Consider the following 25,425-nt stretch of genomic DNA (forward strand, 5'->3'; position numbering starts at 1 on the left):
ATTTTGACAATGAAACATAATTCACATCTACTGCCTTTTTCAAAAAGAGGCCAGCATGAAATTCAACAATTTAGTAAAAGCTATCCTTTGCGCTTAGGAACAAAGAAACTGAATAAGACACCTGGGCTGATACTCAAAACCTAATGTTGATGATAAAGGCGATCAGCACCTGTGTTAGGGTATGCAGAATGCTCTAATGGTTTCAGCACAGACCACATTTAAATGTGGTCATTAGTAAACCCCCTGTATGTTTAAAATGAAAAAAAAAAGGCTGTCTGGCATCTTTTTTGCCAGAAAACTAACTCCTGATGCAAGGCAGTGTTGAGGGTTGGTTGAGAGAAGCGGTGTCTAATGCCACCTCTTCTCTCCAACCAATCCAATCTGAAAAGGCTCCCTAAAAACCCTAGTACTGGTGGTCCAGTGGGACCTAAACACCCCAGCCTGACCGCCCCCCTCCCCCTCATGAGGCCGGGACTGCCTAAATAAATAAGCTTGATGAAGTGTATGAAGTAACAAGATGAACATCTGAAAACTTGGCTCTTCTCCCTCATCGATATACTAATTCCCTCTAAACCTCTCTTTCTAAGTCCTTCTACTTTTCATTGTAGTTCCTTTCTATACCAATTCCTGTAAACCGTGCCGAGCTCTACTTCTGTGAAGATGATGCGGTATACAAACTTAAGGTTTAGTTTAGTCACTAATGAAACTGAATCTGAAAATGGAGCCTAATTCAGGAGAGGAAAGAAGTTGACTGCAACAGAGAGCAAAGCGGCAGCTTGTGAGGGAGTGAGCCATGACAGTGGTTCTTAAATGGCCATTACTGGCTTGTGGTCCAAAGAGGACCTGGGTTGGCCACTGTTGGAAATAAGGCACTGGGCTTGATGGACCTTCGGTCAGTTCCAGTATGGCAATTCTTAAGGGATAGCTGAGCCTGTCAAAATCTCTCCCCATTGAACATCTTCCCTTAGGGAGCTAGGGTTTAGAGGTGGAGGAGCCATGACTTTGCTTGTGTGCTGTAGTGAGCCTTTGTAATGCAGACTACAGAAGAGGAGGGGCAGGATGGTTGTGCTCCAGTGAGCCTTTGCAATGTAAAGACTATTCTGCATTGTAAAGGCTCACAGCAGCACACAAACACAAATGCCCTCTGATCCCCTCCTGCACCTCCTCTGCCGTCTGCTTTACAAATGGTGTCTGCTTACAAACTCTGCATTCAGTGGTCAGATTGCTTCTTGCTATGAGCATCCAAGTACTGTTTTCCTGAGCATGACTGGGAGGTTACCAATTGATGCATCTATAGATCAGATGACATAAAGCTACTGGCCTGTGTGTGTGGTTGTTGCTGTGCTGATCAGCAAGCTGGCAGCATGAGAAGCCACAATGCAAGGAGTCCCAGGACCTCGTCAGAGTCACAGGAACTGCATCTATTCCTGCAGGATTCCCACTAACCCCGTTCCCCGTGCAGCTCTCTACTGCATTCTATCTCCACCTGCTAGAAAACAGGAGGAGAAGACAGGCACAACTAATAAGCAAGTTCTGGACTGATCCATGGGATGTAAAGGAATGGGGGAGGAGGGATATGACATTTTTACAGACTATAATAATGCAAGAAGATAGCAGGGGTGCTCTGAAATTGGAAGGTGGGAAATACTTTATAGAGAGTATGGTAGAGATCTGGAATAACAGACCCATAGAAGTTTTAAAAACCAAAACTGTTCAGGAGGAACTATAAAAATTCATGAGGGATTGGCTGTTTAATGGTTCAAATGGAACTGAGACGAGGGGCTAATATAAAACAGAGGCAGCACATTTAAAACAAGAGAGAGAAATTATTTCTTTATGTAATATACTTGTACAGTGCAATTAAGCTGGGTTTAGAGAAGGAGAAATTAGGTTCTTACCTGCTAATTTTCTTTATGTTAGCTTGTAGACTGGTATAGTCCTTACGAATGGGTTATATGCCTCACTGCTACCAGTAGGTGAAGACTGAGAACAAACTTGTATATCAGGGTAGCTTTCCCTCTTGGAATCCAGTCTGCCGAATAGCCAAGCAGAACAAAGGAAAGACCAACTGAAAACAGTAAAACATACTCCGAACAGGCGTGTAAAAACAACAAACATCTGTAAACAACTGTTAGAACATGTGTAGAACTTAATCCTGGTATAGAAAACATGCGCACAGCTCATCAGCTGAGCCATAGCCGCTGTTCTTACATCTCCCCAGTCGTAGAAAAATTCTAGAATCCACAGAAAAAACAAAATCTGCACGTGAGCAAAACAAAAACCTGCAATCACCACACAAAGACAGAGAGGGTGGGGGACTATACCAGTCTACAAGCTAACAGAAAGAAAATTAGCAGGTAAGAACCTAATTTCTCCTGTATTGCTTGGTAGACTGGTATGGTCTTTACGAATGGGATGTATCAAAGCAGTACCCATTAAGGGTGGGAGCCCCAAAGGGCCGACACCAGAACACATTCACCAAATACCACATCCCGACGCGCTTGAACATCCACATGGTAGTGTCTTACAAAAGAATGCAGAGAAGACCAAACTGCAGGTTTGCAAATATCCACTGGAAGCACTAGAGAAGACTCAGCCCAAGAAGCTGCCTGACCCCTAGTGGAATGAGCCTTGGGAAATTCGGGAAGTCTTTTTCTTCAGAAGATAAGCAGAAGCAATAATCTGGATTCAGCGTGCAACAGGAGCCTCAGAAGCGCCATCCCCCTGACGAGAACCCACTAGGAGGACAAAGAGATGATCTGATTTCCAGATCTCCTGGGTCCTCTGCACATAAGAGTGAAGGACCCAACTGACATCCAACTTGCTCAACTGTCTCTGCCCTTCCTGCTACCCAACACTGGGAGGATAACTGCCGGATTGACATGAAAAGGAGAAATTACCTTTGGCAGAAAGGAAGGAATAGGCCTCAAGACAACCGCTCCCTAGAAAACTCCAAGAAGGGAGCCCTACAAGAGAAAGCCTGCAGCTCAAAAACACGTCTAGCTAAAGTAATGGCCACCAAGAAGACCGCTTTAAGAGTAAGATCCTTCAAAGAACAGTTGCCCAACGGTTCAAAAGGTGGGCACACTAGAACTGACAGAACCAGATTGAGATCCCAAGATGGAACAGAGGGTCGTATGGGAGGCTTGAGCAACTTGGCCACCCGAAAGAAGCGAATCACATTAGGAATGGCAATCTAACGCTGACCTTTCAACAACCCACAAAAGGCTGACAAGGCCGCAAGCTGAACCCGGAGAGAAGACCAAGCCAGTCCCCTGTCCAGGCCATCCTGCAAGAACTCTAAGATGTTAGGCAGGGAAGCGCAAAAAGAGACCACTCCATGTGCATCACACCACTCCTCAAAGAGACGCCAAACCCTCACATAAGCCCGAGAGGTGGACAGCCTCCGGGACCCCCAATAGAGTTGAGATCACTTTATCTGAATACCTCTTCTTACCTAGGCGACCCCTTTCAAGAGCCAAGCTGTAAGATAGAAGGGACTTGAATCAGATGGAGCCCTGAGTCAGAAGGTTGTCCAAGAGAGGCAGAGGATCCGCCACCAGATCCGCGTACCACAGTCGAGGCCAATCCGGAGCAACCAGAATGAGGCCCGGATGGCGAATTATGCGGAGAACTCTGCCTCCCACTAATGGCCACAGATGGAACACATACAACAGCCCCTCCGTTGGCCATGGTTGAACCATAGTATCCAGGCGATGACAAAAGAATGGGGTGTTTTGGTGTTGACACTTGTGGCCATCAGGTCCATGAGGAGCAGACTCCAAGACTGCACTATCAACTGAAAAGCCACCGGCCTGAGACACCACTCTGACTTGCCCATCAGAACCCTGACTTGCCCATCAGAAAGGCCTGGAAGGCTAGCAACGCCAGATGGATGGCTTTGGTCTCCAAGACATTGATCGACTAAGAAGCCTCCTCTATGGACCAGGTGCCCTGAGCTGAGTGACCTAAACACTGAGCTCCCCAACCGAGAGGACTAGCATCTGTGAGCAGCACCGGCCACTGTGGCTGATCCAGACTCACCCCTTTTACAAAATGGGGGGTCTAGAGCCACCAACGAAGACTGCCCCAAGCTAAGCCCGGAAGTGGAACAGGGTGATCCAGACTGTGCCTCTGAGGTGACCACTTCTGAAGAAGAGCATACTGAAAAGGATGCATGTGGGCCTGCGCCCACCTCACTACATCAAGGGAAGCTGCCATCGACCCCAAGACTTGGAGGAAAACCTGCGCCAGAGGACACCGGGATGCCATAAGCAGGTGAATCTGAGATTGCAAACTGCTTACACGGGCTTCCGGAAGGAAGACCTTCCCCAAGGAGATGTCAAACAGCATTCCTAGATACTCCAGGCACTGAGAGGGAGACAGCCAGCTCTTGGCAAGGTTGACTACCCATCCCAGCGACTGGAAAAACTCCACCACCTGAGCCGTGACCCGGGTGTTCTCCTGCAATGACTTTGCTCGAATCAACCAGTTGTCCAGGTAGGGATGAACTAGAATGCCCTCTTTGCGCAATGCCGCCACAACGACCACCATCACCCCTTGGTGAATGTACGCGGAGCCATGGCCAGACCAAAGGGAAGTGCACAGAACTGATAGTGTTGCCCCAAGATTGCAAAACACAGGAAGATATGATGGGAGGCCCGAATAGGAATGTGTAAGTAGGCCTCCGTCAGAACTAGAGAGGTCAGAAAACTCCCCCGGCTGAACTGCCAGAATCACAGACCACAGAGTTTCCATGCGGAGGAAGGCACATGAAGAGCCCTGTTGACCCCCTTCAAATCCAGGATAGGACGAAAGGTCCCTTCTTTCTTTGGCACCACAAAGTAAATTGAGTACAAACCTGTGCCCCACTCCTGCGGGGGAACTGGAACCACCGTGTGGAGATCTAACAATCTTTGAAGGGTATGGCGAAAGGCCTGCTGCTTCCACGCCACCTGAGAGGGAGAAGCAAGAAAACGGTCTGGCAAGGACCAGGCAAACTCCAAAACATAGCTATCCCAGATCACTTCCAGAACCCACTGATCGGATGTGATGTCTGCCCACTTTGGATAAAATTCTCTCAGCCGTGTGTCCACTGGAACCAAGATGGGCGCCGGCAAGAAGTCATTGAGCAGGATGGCCGGTAGGGGACCTGGGAGGGAGGGGGGGGGGGGGTCGCCCTTTGGGCGAAACATAGCCTATGTTGGAATGAAGAACCCCTGCTATGCTTCATGAAAGAGATGAGTATTTAGAAATAATATAAATATAAAGTTATAAAATAATATATATATAAAAAAATAATAAAAAGATCGATGAAGACTCTGGTGCTAATGAAACTGTGAATGAAATCTACATACAGCCTGCACCGCTGAGGACTTAAAGTGGGATTAAACTGTAACTATCTAAGGTTACTTGTGGGTTTTGATATAGAAAATACAAATTCAACATCATTCTGTAGTTGTGGAATCTGCTTTAAAATATTTACACAGTTCAAGGTCTTATATGTCTGCTCCTCCATGAAAGGAAACCAGAACACTAGACTCCTTTGGTAAACAAAATTTTCAATCATCTAGTGCAGGGGTGTCCAACCTGCGGCCCTGTAAAGTATTTTGTGCGGCCATGGTCGAGGACGATGCAGTGTTTTCCTCTGCTGCCCCTGGGTGTTTACTATCTTGCCGGCTCCCTCCTCTGTGTTGCTGCAGTGTTTCCTCATTTGTGCGGCCCCAGAAACATTTTTTTTCGGTCAATGCGGCCCAGGGAAGCCAAAAGGTTGGACACCCCTGATCTAGTGAAAGAGTACTAATCATAGGTCATAAGTGTATATTATTCCAGCATTGTGCTTTCTATCTAGAATTCCTTTTTTCCATTTACACTGAAGCAGATGCAAAGCTTTGACTAATTGAGAAGAAACAAAAAATGGATACAGGAGTACTAGCCCTACTTTAAATGAATAAAACTCTATTTTTTTACAAACTGCTGTTATTTATTTTACTAACCGGTACAAATTTCAAAAATCTAAAAGTGTCCAAATGTTCTTATATCCACAGAGCTATTAAGGTAAACTAGTTATTTTACAAAAATCCTCTTCTCAAAGCTTGGAAAACTGGAGATTCCTACTAAACTGGGACTTACGCAGGTGAGGCTGGACTCATTTAGAGCACTGGTCTTTGACCTGGGGCCGCCGTGTGAGCGGACTGCCGGGCAGGATGGACCACTGGTCTGACCCAGCAGTGGCAATTTTTATGTTCTTATACACAGTCTCACTATTCAGTGTATCTGTGGCTTCTTAAAGACAATGCTTGCTAAAACCTTCCATTCTTGATCTGGATGAGTTTCTGCACTTTCAGAAGTGGGTCCACCTCCATTTCCAACCTCCAGTTTTGCAGGAAAATGCAATATTTTCAGTGTTACCTGTTGCCTTCTGCTTTTTCAGTGGCTCAATAGCAATCTGAAGCTAAATGAAGCTTCAACAATTTGCCTGCTCTTATGAGTCATAGCAGTGTCCCCTTAACCCAAGATAAATGGTTGGTAAAATAGTAGATCCAGCATCTGCTGGCAGTTCTTTCAGCTGGGATTTCCAAAAGCTGTACTGATCTTGGGTCTCAGTACTGACAGAGAAATCAGAATTGCCTCCTAGAATCAAACCAAAAATTGTAATTAGGAAAATTATAATCTAGGTCTGTCTAAGAATAACTGCAAAAGATTTACATTTTCACCTCACTACTCAGTTCCCCCCCCCACCCCTCACCAAGATCCCTTGGCCTGATCAAGCTTCAGCAGCAGATATTGCATTACCCTAGAGCAGGAGTGTCCAAACTCAACCCTTGCCAGGTCGTCTTCAGGATTTCCCAAATGAATATGCATGAGATCTATTTGCACACAATGATATCATGCAAATTCATTGGGGGAAATCCTGAAAACCTGACTGGATTGCAGCCCTTGAAGACTGACGCTGGACAACCCTGCCCTAGACAGTCCTGCCTTTCATAAGCCCTTATTCCTGTAAATACAGAAAAGCAAACCTGGAACTACCATATACCAGCAAATCATTGCCGTCCCCAAAACTTTTCAATATACTGCAAATAAACACTGCTGCATATGGTGTGGGAACATACCTCAGTTCTGATGGTCCGGCTGCCCTGTCTGGGACACGTATTCAGGTACATATTAAACAGAACACTAGGATCAGTGACCTCAAGACTCTGGTCATTGTCCACGCTTGCTTCTAATCCTTGGAGACCTCCAAACACAACCAAAGCATGTCTAGAAAAAAAACAAACAAACCTCCCAAATCAGCTTCTCCAGTAACAGTTCATTGTGTCAATGAACACCTTACTACCAAAGTAACAAAGCTATATCAGTTGGAGCTCATACTAGAGAAATCTCTGTCCACTGTACACAATGGAATGTTTTCAGTCTACCAGAATAGTGTCACCATAAGCTCTAGAATATAAGTATTCTGTGTGCTGTTTCGTTGGTTGGTTGTCTGTTTTCCTATCAAAGATTTTGTAGTTCCTTTCCTTTAATATTAGATTTTAGATTGTAAACCACTTTGATCTGCAACAGGGCACTTAAAGACAATATAGAAAGTACTAATAAATACATAGCCATTAACAGTCTTACTTGTGAATGCTCCAGCATTCCAGGAACAGGAAAATATCTACTTTACCTGAATGTAACTCACCTTGAGCTATACTGAAAGGTGTGAACTAAATCCAAAAAATATCACAAATCACATTGGATAGAGTGGATCTGATATGTTCATGCTGTATAATAATTTGTAAAGTCACAGCTTACAGTGACCAATTAAAAAGAGATTAGGTTCCTACCTTGATATCTTTTCCAGTAGAAAGGGATCGTATGCTAAACTAAGGGTATTCCATCCGCTCCCGTGAGTCCATTGCAGGAGATACTGATCACTGTTTTCAGCACCACCTTCTCCTCCTTGCTGCCCCCCAATCAGTTAGTTTCAAAGCCAGCAACAGCCCTACAGGAGGAGAACAGGGAGACCCCCCCAAAAGGAACTTAATTTGTTCATACTAAATAACACAATGCTCACAGACATGGCCAGGAGAGGAAGGGATCAAAGTTAACAACCCTTAACACCAATAAGCCATAAGAAACTGTGGAACTCAGGGGAAAACCCTTATGAAACGATATACATTAAATATACAATTCCTTCAAAGTAATATTAGCTGGCATAAAGTTCAGAGATGCAGCCTTCAGGCAGCACAGTCCAGGCAGGCACATCAACAACGATGGGAGAGGGAGGGGTTTCAGCATACTATCCCTATTTACTGGAAAAAATTATCAAGGTAAGAACCTAATCTCTTTTCTACCATCTAGGGATGGTATGCTGAACCAAGGGATGTACCTAAGCAGTCCCCAGAACCCTGGGTGGGAACGATAAGCCTGCCCGCCAAACCAAGGCTCCAAAAGAGGAGTCCTCCTGTGTTGCCATGTCCACTCTATAAAATTTGGTGAAAGTGTGCAGGGACAACGAAGTTGCTGCTCGGCCAATCTTATCCGGCGGAATAGTTCTAGATTCAGCCCAAGAGGAGGAAACCCCTCCAGTCGAATGTGCTCAAAGAGCGAAAGGAGGCTGCTTTCTGCAGACAATGTCGGAGGACCTAATACATCTTGAAATGGTAGCTTTGGAAGCTGGCTGGATTCGTCAGAATGAAGAGATGGTCTGAGAGATGAAAATCGTTTGTGTCTTCCAGGTATCGCAAGATAGCCCTACGGATATCCAGTACCCTCAAAACATTATCCTTCTTTCTAGAACCAGAGGGCTGGAAAGACAGAAGCCTAACCTCCTAGTTGATACAGAATACTGAGATTACCTTTGGCAAGAAAGAAGGGATGGTATGCAAGGAAACCCCCACATCTGTGATATGGAGGTAAGGATCCCTGCAGGACAAAGCCTGCAATTCTGAGACATGTCTAGCAGAAGTAATGGCCACCAGAATAACTGTCTTGATAGTCAGGTCCATGAGCATGGCTTCCAGTAAGGGCTTGAACAGAGACTGCGAAAGTCCTTCCAGCACGGTGTTAAGGTTCCAGGAAGGACAAGGCTGGTGAAACGGAGGCTTAAGCCTCAGGGCCCCCTTAAAGAATCTGATAACATCTGGGTGTGAAGAAAGGGAAACTTTGCACCCTGAACCTTTAGAGACTTGCGGAAGCAAATGGAAGACCCTTACTTCGGCAAACCATCCCTATTGTACTGGAAATATAGTATATGAGGCAAGTATATAGCTCCAAAAGCACTTGAGTATAGAATCTATAAGTGCTACAGGCCACAGAGAGTGAACACACAAATGCATAAACATATTTCTATTACCTGAATGATGGAAGTGTTACAGTGTCCACACTGGAGCCCCTCTCCGAAGTACCAATGGACAAGTCATAGCCATCCTTAAAGGGGCCCTCTGTAAAAACTGCATCTGGGAATGACAAAAAGAATTACATTGCCAGCAAAATCCTCATTATAATGATATGCCATGGCTGTATACAAGGCCAATATATACAGATTTCCACTAACAAGTCAAACTTTCTAGTGCTTCCCTGGTAAGTTTCAGCATAATGTTAAATTCTGCTACCTAGGATTGTAGGTGGAAGGAGATGAGTACTCCACTGGATGAGGACTGGCTTAACGGATATTTTAAATATAATCCCAAAAGTTAAAGTGGGATATGCTCACAAGAGCTGTATTAATATGTAAAAATTTGGATGGAGTGGAAAGCTGAAATTGGATACCTTCTAATTTTCTTTTCTTGAGTCTCTCCAAACCATTCTAGACTCATGTGTTATGCAGTCCTACCAGCAGGTGGAGACTGAGAATCACTAACTTATGACACCATTCCTAAGTATCCTGTGCAACCTTCTCCAGCTAGTACTTATGTAGCAAGCAGAAACAAGGTTCCCTGGTTAGAGAGGGGAGTCCAACATCCACAGACAAAAGATTAAAACTTTTGACAAGGAAAAACATTTACAGCAAAAAGAAACATGTAGTTTTCTTGGGTGTCACGCTAGACCAGTTCAGATACAGTTTACTCATTGCTACCAGCAGATGGAGCATGATCTATCAACTTCAAAGTAAACCTGTAAGACCCCCTATTCAGCCCACAGCCAGCCATTATTTCTCAGCCAATTGGTTTAGGTTGACCAAGTAGCAGGGGTATCTTCAGGCCCCTATGGGTGGTTAAAAAAAAAAAGTCCTTGATGGTGATTTGGAAGCATGTCTATGGGGACGGCTAGGGTCAGTACAGTTCACACTTGTGTCTTAGCTTCTCCCCCCACTTGTTACTGGGAACAAAACCTTAAGTGCCTAGCCAGGTCAAACAGAGGCAGAGCCCCTCTCTCACCAACTGGTCCCCCAGCAGTAAGCCCTCAAGGGCCTCCTCCAAAAGTGTGGGTAAGGGAATCCAACAACCTCATAATAAAAGTATAGAGAAATGAAAGAAGGTTTCCGACTTGGATTCAGTAGAATCAGCTTGCCTCCAAATCTTCACATTATCTTCTACCCATTGTTCCTTTCACAAGGAAAAAGGAGAGGAGAGAAGAACAGCTGCATACAAGCATCATGGTGTATGGAGTAAAACAAAAAAGTCCAAAAGGACAGAGAACCCACGGAGGAAGAAGGAGCACATTGGACGGGGAAGGGGCATGAATTTGGGACAAAGGCAGGGAGGGGCATGAACTTGGGACACATGGGAGGGAGGGGGGGAATAGAAAGGGAGATTTGTTGGACATGAGTGTGTGAGCAAGAGAGAAAGAGATGGTGCACAAGGGGAAAGAAAGAAAGAGGAAAATTGTTGGGGGGAGAGAGAAAGAGGAGTGGGGAAAAGAAGGATGAGAGGGAGAAATGTTGGATATGGTGTTAGAGAGGGGACAGATTGAAGGGGATGCAAGGGGGAATGTTGGACTTAGTGATGGAGGGAGAGGTGTGGCATGGTGCTGGAGAGTGGTGACAGATGGAGAAATGTTGGGCATGGGGCTGGTGGGCAATGATGAAAAACGCTGCACATAATCCGGGGGATGAGAGAGGGAGGAATTTTGGATGTGGCGAGAGAGGGAGTGGGAGGGATGCACCCTGGATCTCTCTCTCTTTCCCCACTTCTTGTACACAGGGGAAGGGGATTATAAAATGGTGAGATGATGAAGGCAGGGAAATGGGTACAGGTGAAATACTAGAAGCGGACATAAAGGAGACAGATAGAAGTGTTAAAAGAAAGAAATCCCATGTCACATGGTAAACAATATAACTGCTCTCTATTGCTTCTGTATACTTACTCAAACATGAAGCAAGGCGGACTCTGTAACCCCAAAATAAGCCAGCTACTGCTCGTGGAGAATAAGGAGACACAACACATCCCTTCCATACTCTGCTCTCTGAAAAATAAATGTTAGTGTAATATATAGTGTGGGGCTCTGGGTCAGGCAGGACAAAGGGAGGTCTCAGTATGAGGCTGCCACAGAGCCGAAGGTGTGAGGCAGCAAACATCTCCTAAGCCAAATTAGTTATGACTGCTGAAGTTAAGACTGTACCTGACTTCTGATTCTTGTCCAGATGTACTGTAACTCTGAGGCCAGGCTGCAACTGTTTGTCTATCTGCACTTCCTATAGCAAATACAAAGATGTTTAAACCACCATACAAAAAACACTAACAAGCACACTTGCTAGCTCCCTAGCAGATCACAAAAGCCACAGCATTTTTACCAGCAGGTAAAAGGGCTATGCACAGACATCCTGTGCTCATTATTCTGTAATTTAGACTACAATATGGCTATATAGGAATCCTGAAAAAGTATTGTTATATATTATCCATTATGCTTTGATATGCAGTAGTTATGTATTTCTGATGTAGATATTCATTGTTGGTGCATTTGCTTTTTATGATTTATATACTATTGTGTTTGTATAACTTTATTGCACATTTTTATCATTTATATTTCATGCTTTATTGGGACCGGTTGTTTAAAAACCAAAATTTTAATGGCATTAATCGATCCAAGATAGTTCTGGAGAAGCCATTCAGAAATGAAAATATTAAGAAAATAAATGTGTATCTGGTATGAAAGTAATATTTCCAGAGGATGAAGCAAGATGTAGGTAACAGAAGTACATGCTGGTTGTCTCAGAAGGATGCCCAGCTCTTATCTTTCCTCTGCATAAAGCATAAGAACATAAGAACAGCCTTACTGGGTCAGACCAATGGTCCATCAAGCCCAGTAGCCCGTTCTCACGGTGGCCAATCCAGGTCACTAGTACATGGCCAAAAATCCAAAGAGTAGCAACATTCCATGCTGCCAATACAGGGCAAGCAGGGACTTCCCCCATGTCTTTCTCAATAACAACTATAGACCCACCTTCCTCAGACCACAGTTTACAAAGGATCCTTTTCCAGGTTTGCTAGGACGATCTAGCACTACCCCCTCTCTATATTCTGATTCCTCATCTATCCGCATGTGGTGAGGACTGTCCAAGGGATTCAGGAGGCCTGAAAGATAATCACACTTCCATTATTTTAGAAACATTTCATCCACATATAGACAAAGGGTTTCAACAAACATTTCAAAATGAATGACTGTAATAAATGTTCCTCATCAGAAAGAACACAAATGTTCAATCTAGTTAAAAGATCATCTTTTAATTTGGTTTAACCTTTGAAATCAAAGACTATGCTAAAAATGTATGCAAAAATGTAATACCGGAAAGAGAAAAATCAAGAAGAGGGGGAATAGGAAAACTAATCAAAGGTTGCAAAATTAATTATACAGACCTACGGTAATTTAATTCCACTAGTATACCCTCTCTTTAAATTATTTGCCCCAATATATGCTTATATGTGGCGGATCTTGGGTCAGGAATTGCTGTTATTGGGATTGGCGGGAGCCTATAGCTTCCGGGGGCGGGGACCTTACAGTGGATTAGGAAACTTAAATCTCTTGGGGCACAAAATATTGCAGGTTTGGACCACCTCACAGCCACCTTCTTATTGGTCTTGGAGGGCCAGCATCTCTCAGCTGGTCATTTGGGAGGCATAGGATGCTATAACAACATATAAGAAAGAAGTTGGTTTTGTCTCTTTGGGAGCCCTATCTGCAATCCCTGACACTGAGATCCCGAAGTCAGATTCTGAATAGGTTGGGGAAGACTTCTCCCTAGGAGAAGTGAGTCATGTCTTATTTTTTTCCTGGATATCTTAGTCTTTCTGTCTGTTCTTATACACAGGGATTCCCCCTTACATATTTTCTGACTTTTTTTTTATTTTTAAGATACCCCTTTTTCTTTTCTGGATGTATTCTGGGACACTAGGTCCCGGAATACCTGGGTAGGCTTTGGGGTATAAGAACATAAGAATTGCCACTGCTGAGTCAGACCAGTGGTCCATCGTGCCCAGCAGTCCACTGACGAGGCGGCCCCCAGGTCAAAGACCAGTGCTCTAAAATGAGTCCAGCCTCACCTGTGTACGTCCCAGTTTAGCAGGAACTTGTCCAGCTTAGTCTTGAAACCCTGGAGGGTGTTTTCCCCCACAACAGACCCTGGAAGAGCGTTCTAGCTTTCCACCACTCTCTAGGTGAAGAAGAACTTCCTTACGTTCATACAGAATTTATCCCCTTTCAACTTTAGGGTGCCCTCTTGTTCTCCCTACCTTGGAGAGTGTGAACAGTCTGTCTTTATCTACTAAGTCTATTCCCTTCAGTATTTTGAATGTTTCGATCATGTCTCCTCTCAGTCTCCTCTTTTCAAGGGAGAAGAGGCCTAGTTTCTCTAATCTCTCACTGTATGGCAACTCCTCCAGCCCTTTAACCATTTTAGTCGCTCTTCTCTGGACCCTTTCGAGTAGTACCGTGTCTTTCTTCATGTATGGCGACCAGTGCTGGACACAGTACTCCAGGTGAGGGCGCACCACGGCCCGGTACAACGGCATGATAACCTTTGATCTGTTTGTGATCCCCTTCTTTATCATTCCTAGCATTCTGTTCACCCTTTTTGCCGTCACAGCACATTGCGCAGACGGCTTCATCGACTTGTCGATCAAAACTCCCAAGTCTCTTTCCTGAGAGGTCTCTCCAAGTACCGCCCCGGACATCCCGTATTCGTGCATGAGATTTTTGTTACAGACATGCATCACTAAATGGTGAAGCTGACTATTTTACAGACTTTCTTACCAAAAATATTTTGGTACTAGTCTGTTTATGTTCCCCTTTTCTTGTCTTTGATCATAGACACTGTATGGGGGGGGGAAGTTACTGCTGCTTGCTATGACTGTATTTTTCGGGGCTTTTGCACTGTTCTTTGACAATTTTTTCCTTACTGGACACTGGCTTTACCACATATTTTGATGACTATATGATCCCAGGTACCTGGACGGCTTGTTTTATGAGGGCATGACGATGTCTTCTACTTTTCAATTGATAAAATATTGGGGGGGGGGGGCGATGATGGGAGGGTGTGGGAGGTGAGAAATTGGGGCACAACACAGCAAAAATGTTTGATGACTACATGCTTTATTATTACCTGATTTGTTGATGCAGTCTGGATGTATTGTGTACTGCATATCTTGATTGTTGTTTTGTGGCTATTGGTTGTAATCAATAAAAATGGTTTGAAAATAAATGATTTGCCCCCGCCTCAACCCATGACATGAACAGCACACAAAGATGATGAAAAGATCAACCGCAACTATCACCCCCTGCACCTCTCTCCAACAGCTGCCCACAGAGTAAAATAACAGGTATGTTCTTCTGTTTACTAACACAAGGTTTGATCTTTGCTTAATTTTTTTGTCTCCCATTATCCAGCAGTTCTATTAAAAAAAAAAAAAATGCTTAGAGGGCAGAAATCAAAGGCATCTTTACCTGCAAACTGAAGATCTTGGTGTTTTGGGAAAAACGATTTCCTCAAATATCTGTGGGGAGAGGAGGAAAATGAGTAAGGAACCTGTAGCCTCATTTGAGGGAGGAAGTGTAATGTACAGCGTACTGCGTACGTCTAACAGCACTATAGAAATGATTAGTAGTAATAGTAGAAGAGAGAAGAGACTATTGTTAAAGTAAATGCATAATTCTTAAAGGACCTACTGAGGACACTCAAGATACTGCAGTATACGAGCCAACTGGACACAGCCTTCTCCTTTCTTCCCAACTCCCTTAAACTCTCCTTCTGTGCTCCTGTGCGAAAAAGAATTGGGTTTAAGTATATGAAACATCCTATCATTCTTGAAATAGGGACACTGGGTCATCTGTTGTTTTTATTGTCCCTTGATACTCAATTTTTGGAGGTCGATATGGGGACATATTAATACCATACTGGAGTCATCGAATTACATTAACATATGATGTAGTCATCTGTGGGACGATACTGCATATTAAACCACTGTTGGATTGGTATAAATGCCGGCTTTTCCTTATCATGACCGGGATAGCCATACAAATGGTTACTTGTAATTGGAAGAATTGGGACCGCCTTAGTTTTACTTTTTGGTAGGTGAATTTATGCTTATGTTACAAGTATGAGAAGATGAACGCTGACATGCTGGAGCATAATAAGTTATTCAGATTAATTTGGAGTCCGTTGACAACTTTTGTTTCCTCGTTATAGTTGTTTCTTATCTTTTATTTTTTGTTGATTGTACACATATCCAGGGAAGGATGGGAGGGGAGATGGGGAGGGACATATTTTGTTTTGTTTTATTCCTTGATTGGATATATTGGAAAGGAGGGGGGATTATTCTTTTTGAATTGTTATTGATTGATTATAAGTGCTTAAATTGATTGTTAATGTATGTATAATGTTCTGCACTTTTTATTAGCCTTGAAAACTTAATAAAGATATTAAAAAAAAAAACAAAAACATCCTATCATTCTGCAGTAGCACTATAACAGACGGGAATATTTTCTTTTTTATCAAATAGAAATTATTATTGAAGAAATGCAAAAATATACACAACAATGAACAATACAACCCCCTAGCTAAGTCATACTGGCACCAGCCCAAAAGGCAGAGCCGAGAATTGATAATGCTGTTCCAGAACATGAAACCATAAAAAGTTGCGGTGGGCCGGAATAAAGGAAATGTGCAAATATGCTTTCGTGAGATCCAGAGAGACAAGAAAGTCTCCTGGGACCACTGCTGCAATGACTGAATGCACAGCCTCCATTCTAAAGTGTGGAACCTTGAGAGCCGAATTTACAAGCTGAAGATCCAGAATAAGTTTCAAGTTTATTAAAAGTTTGTTGTACACGCAATGTCAAGTACTTCAATGCGTATAACAGTTTAAAATTAGGAGACAAAAATGAAACAATTTTATACAAATAAATGTACAATGTATACATACAAATAATTATCGATACAAAAAGAAAGAGAGGTGAACTACAATCTTTTAAAGAAGATAAAGATACATTTAGGGAAAAACATCCGGAGGGTAATGACGAATAATTTTGAAAACATGGCTAAGCCTAGAGGAGAGGGTAGAGAAAATTATGACCTATAAATAAGGTCTGATTAAGATTAGGTATTTGGGCATAAGGATTAATGATAGATTAATTATTCTATCTATATCTCAAATGCGTCTTTATACAAGTGACATTTTAATGAGCTTTAAAATTTTTCTAATGAGGATTAAGTAAGTAAATTGGTAAATTGTTCCAAACCTGGGGGGCTATAACCGAAAAAAAAATGGTAGTACCTATTACTTTTAAAGAAGGGATAGTCAGCAAATGTTCTGTTGATCTAAGTGTCCTAACTGGAGAATATGGTATCAGAAAACGATCCAGAAATATTGGTGCGTTGGTTTGTCGGATTTTAAAGGTTATCAGTGCAATTTTATAAATTATTCTATGCGAGATTGGTAACCAGTGTGCTTTTTGTAGAAGATCATATTTTTTTGAGTTAGTAACAATTTTTATTCCTGTATTTTGTATAAGCCTCCAATCTTCTGAGCCTTTCTTGGGCACGAAAAAGTATATAGAGTATCTGCCTGACCCTGAGTGTTCAGGTGGCACCGGCTCTATAGCGCTGAACAGTGGCTTGAACCTTGAGCGCTTTGACCACAAACCAATCTTGCAGAGGTTGGTCAAATTCCAGCTTGTAGCCTGACCGAAGAAAATCCAAAGATCTACTTGTCGGATGTAATGCGCATCTAGGCGGGAAGAAAGACTTGAGAGCCGGCTTCCTATCTGAACAGGAGCATCCCTAGGCTATTGTGCCTTTTAGCAGGGGTGCGCAGAACTAGAGGTGGAAGGCTGAGAATGCTGGTAGCCATTATACCATCATCAGTAGCCCTGTGAAAATATCTTCGACGTGGCACTTGTCTACGGTTGGAATCACTGTGAGCCACAAAATTAGAATGACCAGAACCCCAGGAGGGTCTGGGCCTGCTATCATGCAGTCTTAGGGCCACAGTCCATCTCAGAATCCATGAAGTTGTCCAGACCTGTGCCAACAATAACTGCTCCTGGAAAGGCAGTCTAACCAAAGTAGCCTTAGAAGTGGAATCACCAGCCCACTGTCTGAACCAAAGCAGAGAAGGAGAACGCTGACACCTTTGCTAAACTTGCACAAGGTTATACAATGCATCTGCCATATAATCTGTCCCTGCCGAAAAAAAGTTGAGGAGGGGGAACCACTGCCTCACACTCTAGTGTGCACATTTGAGACAGGCGCGTGTGACAAAAGACGTCACCAAAGCAGCTTTAATGCCTACAGCAGCTGTGTCAAAGAGCTTCCCGAGGACCACAACCACACAGCAGTCCTGCACCTGCATATCTTCTAACACTACACCACCCACACTGGGGAGAGAGGTGCATTTAGTCACCTGCGCCACCAAAGAATCCACCCTGGACAGATCCAAAAATTGCTAACACACCTATGCCAGAGGATGCCAGCATGATGACATTGTTCTAGAAATTTTCAGAGCACCCTCCAGAGACTCAAACTGCTCCGAGACCAGAACGCACATATCAGGGTGCCAGGGGAAGGTAACAGACTGCAAAGCACACACCACAAAGCCAGGAGGAAGAAATGGTGATTGTGACAATCACTTTGGGATTGGAGTCAGCACAGGCAGAAGTCCCGCATAACAAAATACAAAATTTAGGCAACACAGAATTTCAGCAACATGCCAAAACAAAATAGAACAAAAACAGAAACATAGGCAAACTAACATCAAATACTTTAAAATGCAAACTACTTTTCACAAACACATAAAATAAAAAAGAAGCACATATTGACACAGCTATTCCTTGGCTCAATAACTCTCCTATGTCCATCTCTCTACAAGAAACTCCCATTTGTCCTGTCTGTCTGTACTAATTAGATTATTAAGTTCTTCTGAGAGGGTCTGTCTATTACATGCTAAATGTACAGTGCTGTGTACACCTTTCAGTGCTACAGAAATGCTAAATAGTAATAATAGTAAATGGAATGCCCTTACTGTGAAAGTTCTCCTGTCTCATCAAACACCACAATCTCATCCACAGAGAAGATAGTACAGGCACGAGCTATCTGGCCAGCAAGATATGTACGCAGTTCAGGAGACTGGGCATTATTCAATATAGAACCTGGAAGTGCCACGCTCAATGTGTAATGGTGCCCTGGAAAGGATATGCTAACAATTAGTTACTCTGCACACATGTTCCATAATCTGATAGACTGTATAGAGGCTCCTATTTAGCCCACTTCTACTGGGTGAATCAGAGGTGTGTGGCTGAGAATCTCTTCTTTAAACTTGGAACATAAGAATTGCCAAAGTGGGTCAGAGTAAAGGTCAACCATGCCCAGCATCCTGTTTCCAACAGTGGCCAATCCAGGTCACAAGTACTTAGCAGGATCCAAACCTCCCCCCCAACAATACTCCATGCTACTTATCCCATCTCCACCCCCCACCTCCCGAAATAAGCAGTAGCCTTCCCCAGGTTTATGGACTTTTTTCTTCCAATAATTTTTAATTCTAAATACACTGTTTTTACCACATCCTCCACCAACGACTTACAGAGCTTAACTATGTGTTGAGTGAAAAGATATTTTCTCCTATGTTTTACATGTATTATAGTTTATAGTTAATTATTTATATTCCGCCTTTACTCAAAGTGGATTACTTAGTAACTTCATGGCACATCTTCATGTACAGTTGATTCATGTTTAACCATTCCACTCAAGATTTTATAGACCTCTTATGTTCTCCCATAGCCATCTCTAATCCAGCCTCTCTAATCTTTCTTATATGGGAGCCGTCCCATCCCCTTAATCATTTTGGTTGCCCTTCTCTGTACTTTTTCCAATTTTGCTATGTTTTTTGAGATTCAGTGTCCAGGACTACACAATATTCAAAAGTGCAGTCACACCATGGAGCAATACAGAGACATTGTCGTATTCTTTATTTTCTAACTTCTTTCTTAATAATTCCTAATATTCTGTCTACTTTTTGGGCCACTACTGTACACTGAGCAGAAGATTTCAATATGTAGTTAACTAAGTTACCCAGATCCTTTTCTTGAGTGGCGACTCCTAATGTGGAATCTAGCATCATACAGCTATAATTTAGGTCTTCCCTGTGTGCATCATCTGCCATGTGAAAGCCCAATCTTTCAACACCCTCCTGCCATTTCTCACAATTTACATGCATAATTTTGTGGCTTTTGAAAATTCCCCCCCCCCTTTTTTTATGAAGCTGTAATAGCGTTTTTTATCGCCGGCTGCAGTGGTAAAAGCTCCGACGTTCATAGAATTCCTATGAGCGTCAAAACTTTTACTGCTGCGGCAGGTGATAAAAAAAACACTAATGCGGCTTCATAAAAGGGAATGGGGGTGATCACGTCACTGTTACCATTTCCAAGAAAATTTATGAACATGTTTATAAAAAAAGAAAAAAAAATGTTGACATGGTATTTAAAGAAGTAGCTCAAGCTATGTAAGATAAGCAAGGCACTTCAGAACCTATAAAACCAAGTCACATCTTTGAGAGCCTTCTGCCACTTAAACCAGAGCCCCTCCCCTGAACATTACCCTTCACTTCCTTCTGCTCTTCTTCCTGGTTTTGCTTCTCCATCTCCTCCTGAACTTTTTTTTTTTCTAAGGTCTTCATCAATTTCATTTCCTTCCATTTCTTTCTTTCTTCTTTTCCTAATAAGTAAATAAATTGACCTCTATTACAGAGCACAAATGTAATTCAAGGAGCCAAAAGGGATTCTTCACTTTATAGAGATGGATAAAGCAGAAACAATAACCAAAGGAAAACCACTCTTTCCCTCAGACATTTTCTAATCTAATCTTTTATTTGAGGATTGCACTATACCTGAATAAGTTTGAGGCAATTTACAAGCAAGAGAACCAATATAAGAGCACGGGGAACTTAAAATTAAAGATCATATCAGTTTTACAATAAACCCATTAGATTGAACAGAGATTTCAACATAGGTAGAGACAAATTACAACAATCCTTTTTTTACAGTTTAATTGGATATTGGGCACAGTTGGAATGGCATTAATAGATTTGTTACACGACAAGCAGAATTACTGCAATCAGCAACAGTCTGATAAGCGTTTGGGATAAGAGATGGATATTGGAATTGTCCATTAGTCATTGCTGTGGGTGAGGCAGAGGTATGTTTTTAGGCTTCTTCTGAACTTTAGGTAGCAGGATTCTTTTCTTGTATTTGTAGGTAGACTATTTCAAATTTTTAGCAACATAGGTGAATAAAGAGTTGAATATTTGTATTTGATTCCAGGGGTAGGCAATTCCGATCCTGGAGAGCCAGAGCCAGGTCAGGTTTTCAGGATATCCACAATAAATATGCATGAGATAGATTTGCATCTCAAGGAGGCTGTGCATGCAAATCCATCTCATACATATTCATTGTGGATATCCTGAAAACCTGACCTGGCTCCGGCTCTCGAGGACCGGAATTGCCTACCCCTGCTCTAGGAGAAGGGAGGATCATTAACAAGGTATTGGCTAATCTTGTTGTAGAGCAGTTCTGAGATTAATGCCTCAGATGAGCTGGTGTTGTGTACATGTATAGAATGCTGAAAGTTTTGAATGAGTTGAATGAGAATCGGGAGGATTTCAGCAACCAGTAAAGTTTGTGAAAGTAATCTTGACAATCAATCAGATTTTTTGAATATCAGCCTGACAGCTGTGTTTTGAATCAGTTATAGTCGGTGCATTTGTAGTGTATGTATCCCAGCATATAGTGAATTGCAGTAGTCAAGTTAGGAAAGTATGAGCATTTGGACCAAAACAGCAAAGTGATGCTCAAAGAAAAGTGGTCTGATCAGCCACAGACAATTCATACTATAGGACAGGGGTCTCAAAGTCCCTCCTTGAGGGCCGCAATCCAGTCGGGTTTTCAGGATTTCCCCAATGAATATGCATGAGATCTATGTGCATGCACTGCTTTCAATGCATATTCATTGGGGAAATCCTGAAAACCCAACTGGATTGCAGCCCTCAAGGAGGGACTTTGAGATCCCTGCTATAGGAGGTTTTCTTCATTAAGTGGGAAATGTATGGTGCATAGAAGAGTGTAGTATCAAGAATGATTCCCAGCACTTTTTATTTTTTATGTACCCTCAAGGTTGGTTCCAGAAGGTAGAGTCAAGGAGTTAGGGACTGTTTGTTGGATTGTGTGGAACCACAGACTCGTATTTTTGGTTTTGGTGGCACTGAACTTGAGTTTGTTCTCGGTTGCCCAGGTGGAGATTTTGTTTATTCCATTCAGGATTTTGTCAGGGGCTCTTATAGATGTTGGATCTAGATGTATGAATAGGAAAATGTCCTCTGCATAGGTTAGTAGTTGTTCCCCTTTCTAGAATTCGAGACCCCCAAGTGAGCTCATGAATAGGTTAAATTAGTTAAGAAGTCTAACTTTATTGTAAAAATCATTGTAGTCTAACAAGGATATGAAAGATTTCCTCAGTCTGCCCTTAAACAGTAAGGAAACTTGAAATGGGTTTGGTCTTTCAATACAAGCAAAAAAATCTATCACAAACAAATCTATTCTTACTTTCCAGCTTCCACTTCCGCCAATTGATTTTGCCATCTTCACCCTAAAATAGGACCATAAAAAGAGTTCAAATTCCAAAAACTGAAAATACCAAGTGCAGACCTTTTAAGAATCCATTATTAAATCTATCAAAATGACCTTTTCTACTCTCTAGCACAGTTGAAAACAGTCAGATTCCTGATTTTAACATGTATGTTTGCAGAATTATAGTCATTTTCACATAAAACCTTAGATATAGATCTAAAACTGAAAACCTGTTGCAAAGCATCTAAGTGAGGGTAGTGTCAGTTATAGTTTGAGAGGGCAATTTTATAAGCTATTTCAACATTTTACAAGTAAAAATATGTGTTTATAAAACTGTCTGGGGGATATGTAAATAAAGTTATAGTTCAAAATGCAGTTGCTCATTTGCTTGCAAGAGTTTCCTGCTTTTCATCTTTCTCCTATTTTACACTCATTACATTGGTTGTCTATTTTTAAAATTAAAGTTCAAATTTAAGATCAAAGTTCTATTCCTGATTCATAATGTGTCGTGTAAAAATGCCCCGCTTGTCAATCATTATGAAAATCTACAAAGCTTGTAGAGCCTTAAGATCATGAAGCTACCCAATGACTTTCCATTCCATTTTGTCCCTAGAATTTGCAGAAATACAATTACTGTATGTAACTTTCAACTGCAGGTCCAGAAAAACAGACTCTCTCTTGCTTTGAGCCTGGAAGGTAACATTGGTGTTTTTAAGAAGGGCTTGAAGAATGACTTATTTGAACAGGCTTTTGGAAGGAGCTTAAAACCAATTGTGAGCACAAGTGCAGCTTGCAGTATACACCAGTATGTTGTTTTTACTTTTTGTGTTAAGATATGCAGGTCTGGGTTTTGTTTGTACAGTATGCATATGTCTGTTAATTTTATGTAATCATGGAACTTTGTAATCCCCTTAATCTAGACCAGGGGTAAGGAAACCAGTCAGGTTTTCAGGATTTCCCCAAAGAATATGCTTGAGATCTATTTGCATGCACTGCCTCAATTGTATGCAAATAGTTCTCAAGCATATTCACTGGAAAAATCCTAAAAAAATGACTGGGTTGTGGCTCTTGAGAACCAAGGTTGCCCACCTCTGGTCTAGATGGACTCTAAATTCACAAACAAACAAATCCACTCCACCTCATCACAACTCTTTCTTTTGCAAGAACTAGGAAACTAAGATCAAAGTTCAGATGAACAGTGAAAAACATAGCAACATACAAAAAACTACAGTATAGCATTCCAGATGATTAAATACAGTAATCATCCAAGGACCTTTGTTCAATCCTCAGCCTTCTTGACCTATCCTCTGCTTTTGACACTGTTGATAATCTACTCTTTGATATGTTGTCCTTGTTTTGATTTCAGGGCTCGTTTCTATCTTAGTTTTTCTTCTATCATACTTTTAATATATACTCTGGTGGATCCTCCTCTACTGTTATCCCACTATCAGAGATCTGTCTAGGATGTCTTCTCTCTATACATGCTCCCTTAGTGTTATCATCCCCTCCCTTGGTTTTGAATACTACCTTTATACTGATGACGCCCAAATCTACCTCTCGACACCTGAAACTTCAATAGGCATCCAGGCCTAAGTTTCAGCCTGCTTGTCTGACATTGCTGCCCTAGATGTCCTATTGTCTGAAAACTGAACATAGCCAAGACAAAGTTTATCATCTTTCCCCATTCTCTATTTCTGTGGATAACACCATTATCCTTCCTTCTCCTCCGCTCATAAACTTGGGATCATGTTCAATTCCTCTGCTAAAACCTGTCATGTTTTCTCTCTACAATACATCATCTCCAAAATCCAACCGTTCCTGTCTCAACACACTATTAAATCTCTTCTTCTTCACATTCTCATTTCCTCCAGCTTAGACTACAGCAATTTTCCACTCACATATCTCCCACAAAACCATCTCTCTGTTCAAAGTTCTGTTGCAATATGTTAGTCATGTAACCCCCTCTCCTGAATCACTTAATTAGCTCTCTATACATTTCCATATACAGTTCAAACTCCACCGTAATACTTTTAAAACAAATAGAAGAAAACATTTTTTTTTCACTCAATGAATAGTTAAGCTCTGAAACTGGTTGCTGTAGCATGTAGTAAGAGCAGTTAGCATATCTAAGTCTTAAAAAGATTTGGACAAGTTATAGAGGAAAAATCCATAATCTATTAAAATAGACATAAGGAAAGCCACTACTCATTCCTGGGATTAGTAGCATAGAACCTTGCTACTCTGGGAGTCTGACAAATACTTGTGACCTGGATACTCGCCATTGTTGGAAGCAGGATACCAGGCTGTCTAACCTAGCACAGCTCTACTTAGATTATCTTATCTTTCCTTACACCTTTGCTCCACTAACTCCAGCAGTATATTCATTAATTTTAATTTTCTAGATACTGACTTATTACTAATTCCTATTAAGATCGCAAGTTTTTGTTAGATTATTTGGTTACTGTACTTTGCACTTTATTTTGCCCAGAACTATGGAAACATACTTAAAAAATCCAAGCAAATAAAAACTATAGTGTTTTCAGATAGACTGATGTTCAACTCCCTATCCAAATACGCTGAGACGTGATATAACTAGAGATACCAAGTTGCACGCATTGCACTGCTCTCACATGCCAGGGCACCCGTCCTCTCCCCTCCCCTAAAGATCAACCATCTCTCTCTCCCAGTCTCCCCTCTCCTCTCTATCTGCAGTCCCACACCTCAATCTCAATCTCCCCCTCCCTCATCCTACCTTTAAACTCATAGCTGATGTAGGAATCACCGGACAGTACAGCTTTTCTTCTCTCACACGACCGTCTCCGGCTCTGTCGGAAACAGGAAATCGCCTCTGAGGGGGGCGGGACAAAGACCTGTTGGGAGATGAGATGCGATGCGGGGAGGGGTAGAGTTTGAGAACGAGGCAAGGAGAGGAAGACGCTGAAGGTTGTGAGCGTGGGTGTCCTGCTTTGCGTTCCTAACTACGCACACTCATAGTTTTGCACATGCACTGTACGTGCCCACCTTTACAGCCTTAGAACATACAGGATATAAATGCGAGGCTTTTCTTTAACTTTATTTTGTTGCGATGTTCTCTTTAGTCACTTTGAATATACTTTTCTAAAGTATTTTCTGCGTGAAACGTATTCTACATGCGGAGAAGGCGCACACGTACTGTACTTACAAATGCATATATACTGTACTAGTCTTATAGCCCGTTACATTAACGGGTGCTAGACTATATATGTGTGTGTCTGTCTTTATTTCTTTCTCTCTCTCACTCCTTAGCTTGTTTCTGTATTTCTGTCTTTCTTTTTCCTCGGCTGTCCACCACCACTCTTTGCCTGCTCCCCCTGTCCATTCTCCCTTCCTTTTACCTCCCCTATGTCTACC

General features: G+C 42.2%; 1 protein-coding gene across 1 annotated transcript; it reads right to left on the reverse strand.

Annotated features, from left to right (window-relative positions):
- Window positions 1-5,822: 5,822 nt before the first annotated feature.
- SPOUT1 (SPOUT domain containing methyltransferase 1) lies at window positions 5,823-24,938 on the reverse strand. Its single transcript, XM_033961671.1, has 12 exons — window positions 24,788-24,938; window positions 22,012-22,054; window positions 20,012-20,128; window positions 18,441-18,600; window positions 15,088-15,177; window positions 14,866-14,915; window positions 12,370-12,500; window positions 11,548-11,620; window positions 11,293-11,391; window positions 9,341-9,443; window positions 7,116-7,263; window positions 5,823-6,633 (listed from the first exon to the last, which is right to left on the reverse strand). Exons 1-12 carry the CDS (start codon window positions 24,797-24,799, stop codon window positions 6,565-6,567), a joined length of 1,095 nt encoding a protein of 364 aa, XP_033817562.1. The 5' UTR covers window positions 24,800-24,938; the 3' UTR covers window positions 5,823-6,564.
- Window positions 24,939-25,425: the final 487 nt, after the last annotated feature.

The sequence above is a fragment of the Geotrypetes seraphini genome, chromosome 10, assembly GCF_902459505.1.
Source record: "Geotrypetes seraphini chromosome 10, aGeoSer1.1, whole genome shotgun sequence".
Lineage (NCBI taxonomy): Eukaryota > Metazoa > Chordata > Amphibia > Gymnophiona > Dermophiidae > Geotrypetes > Geotrypetes seraphini.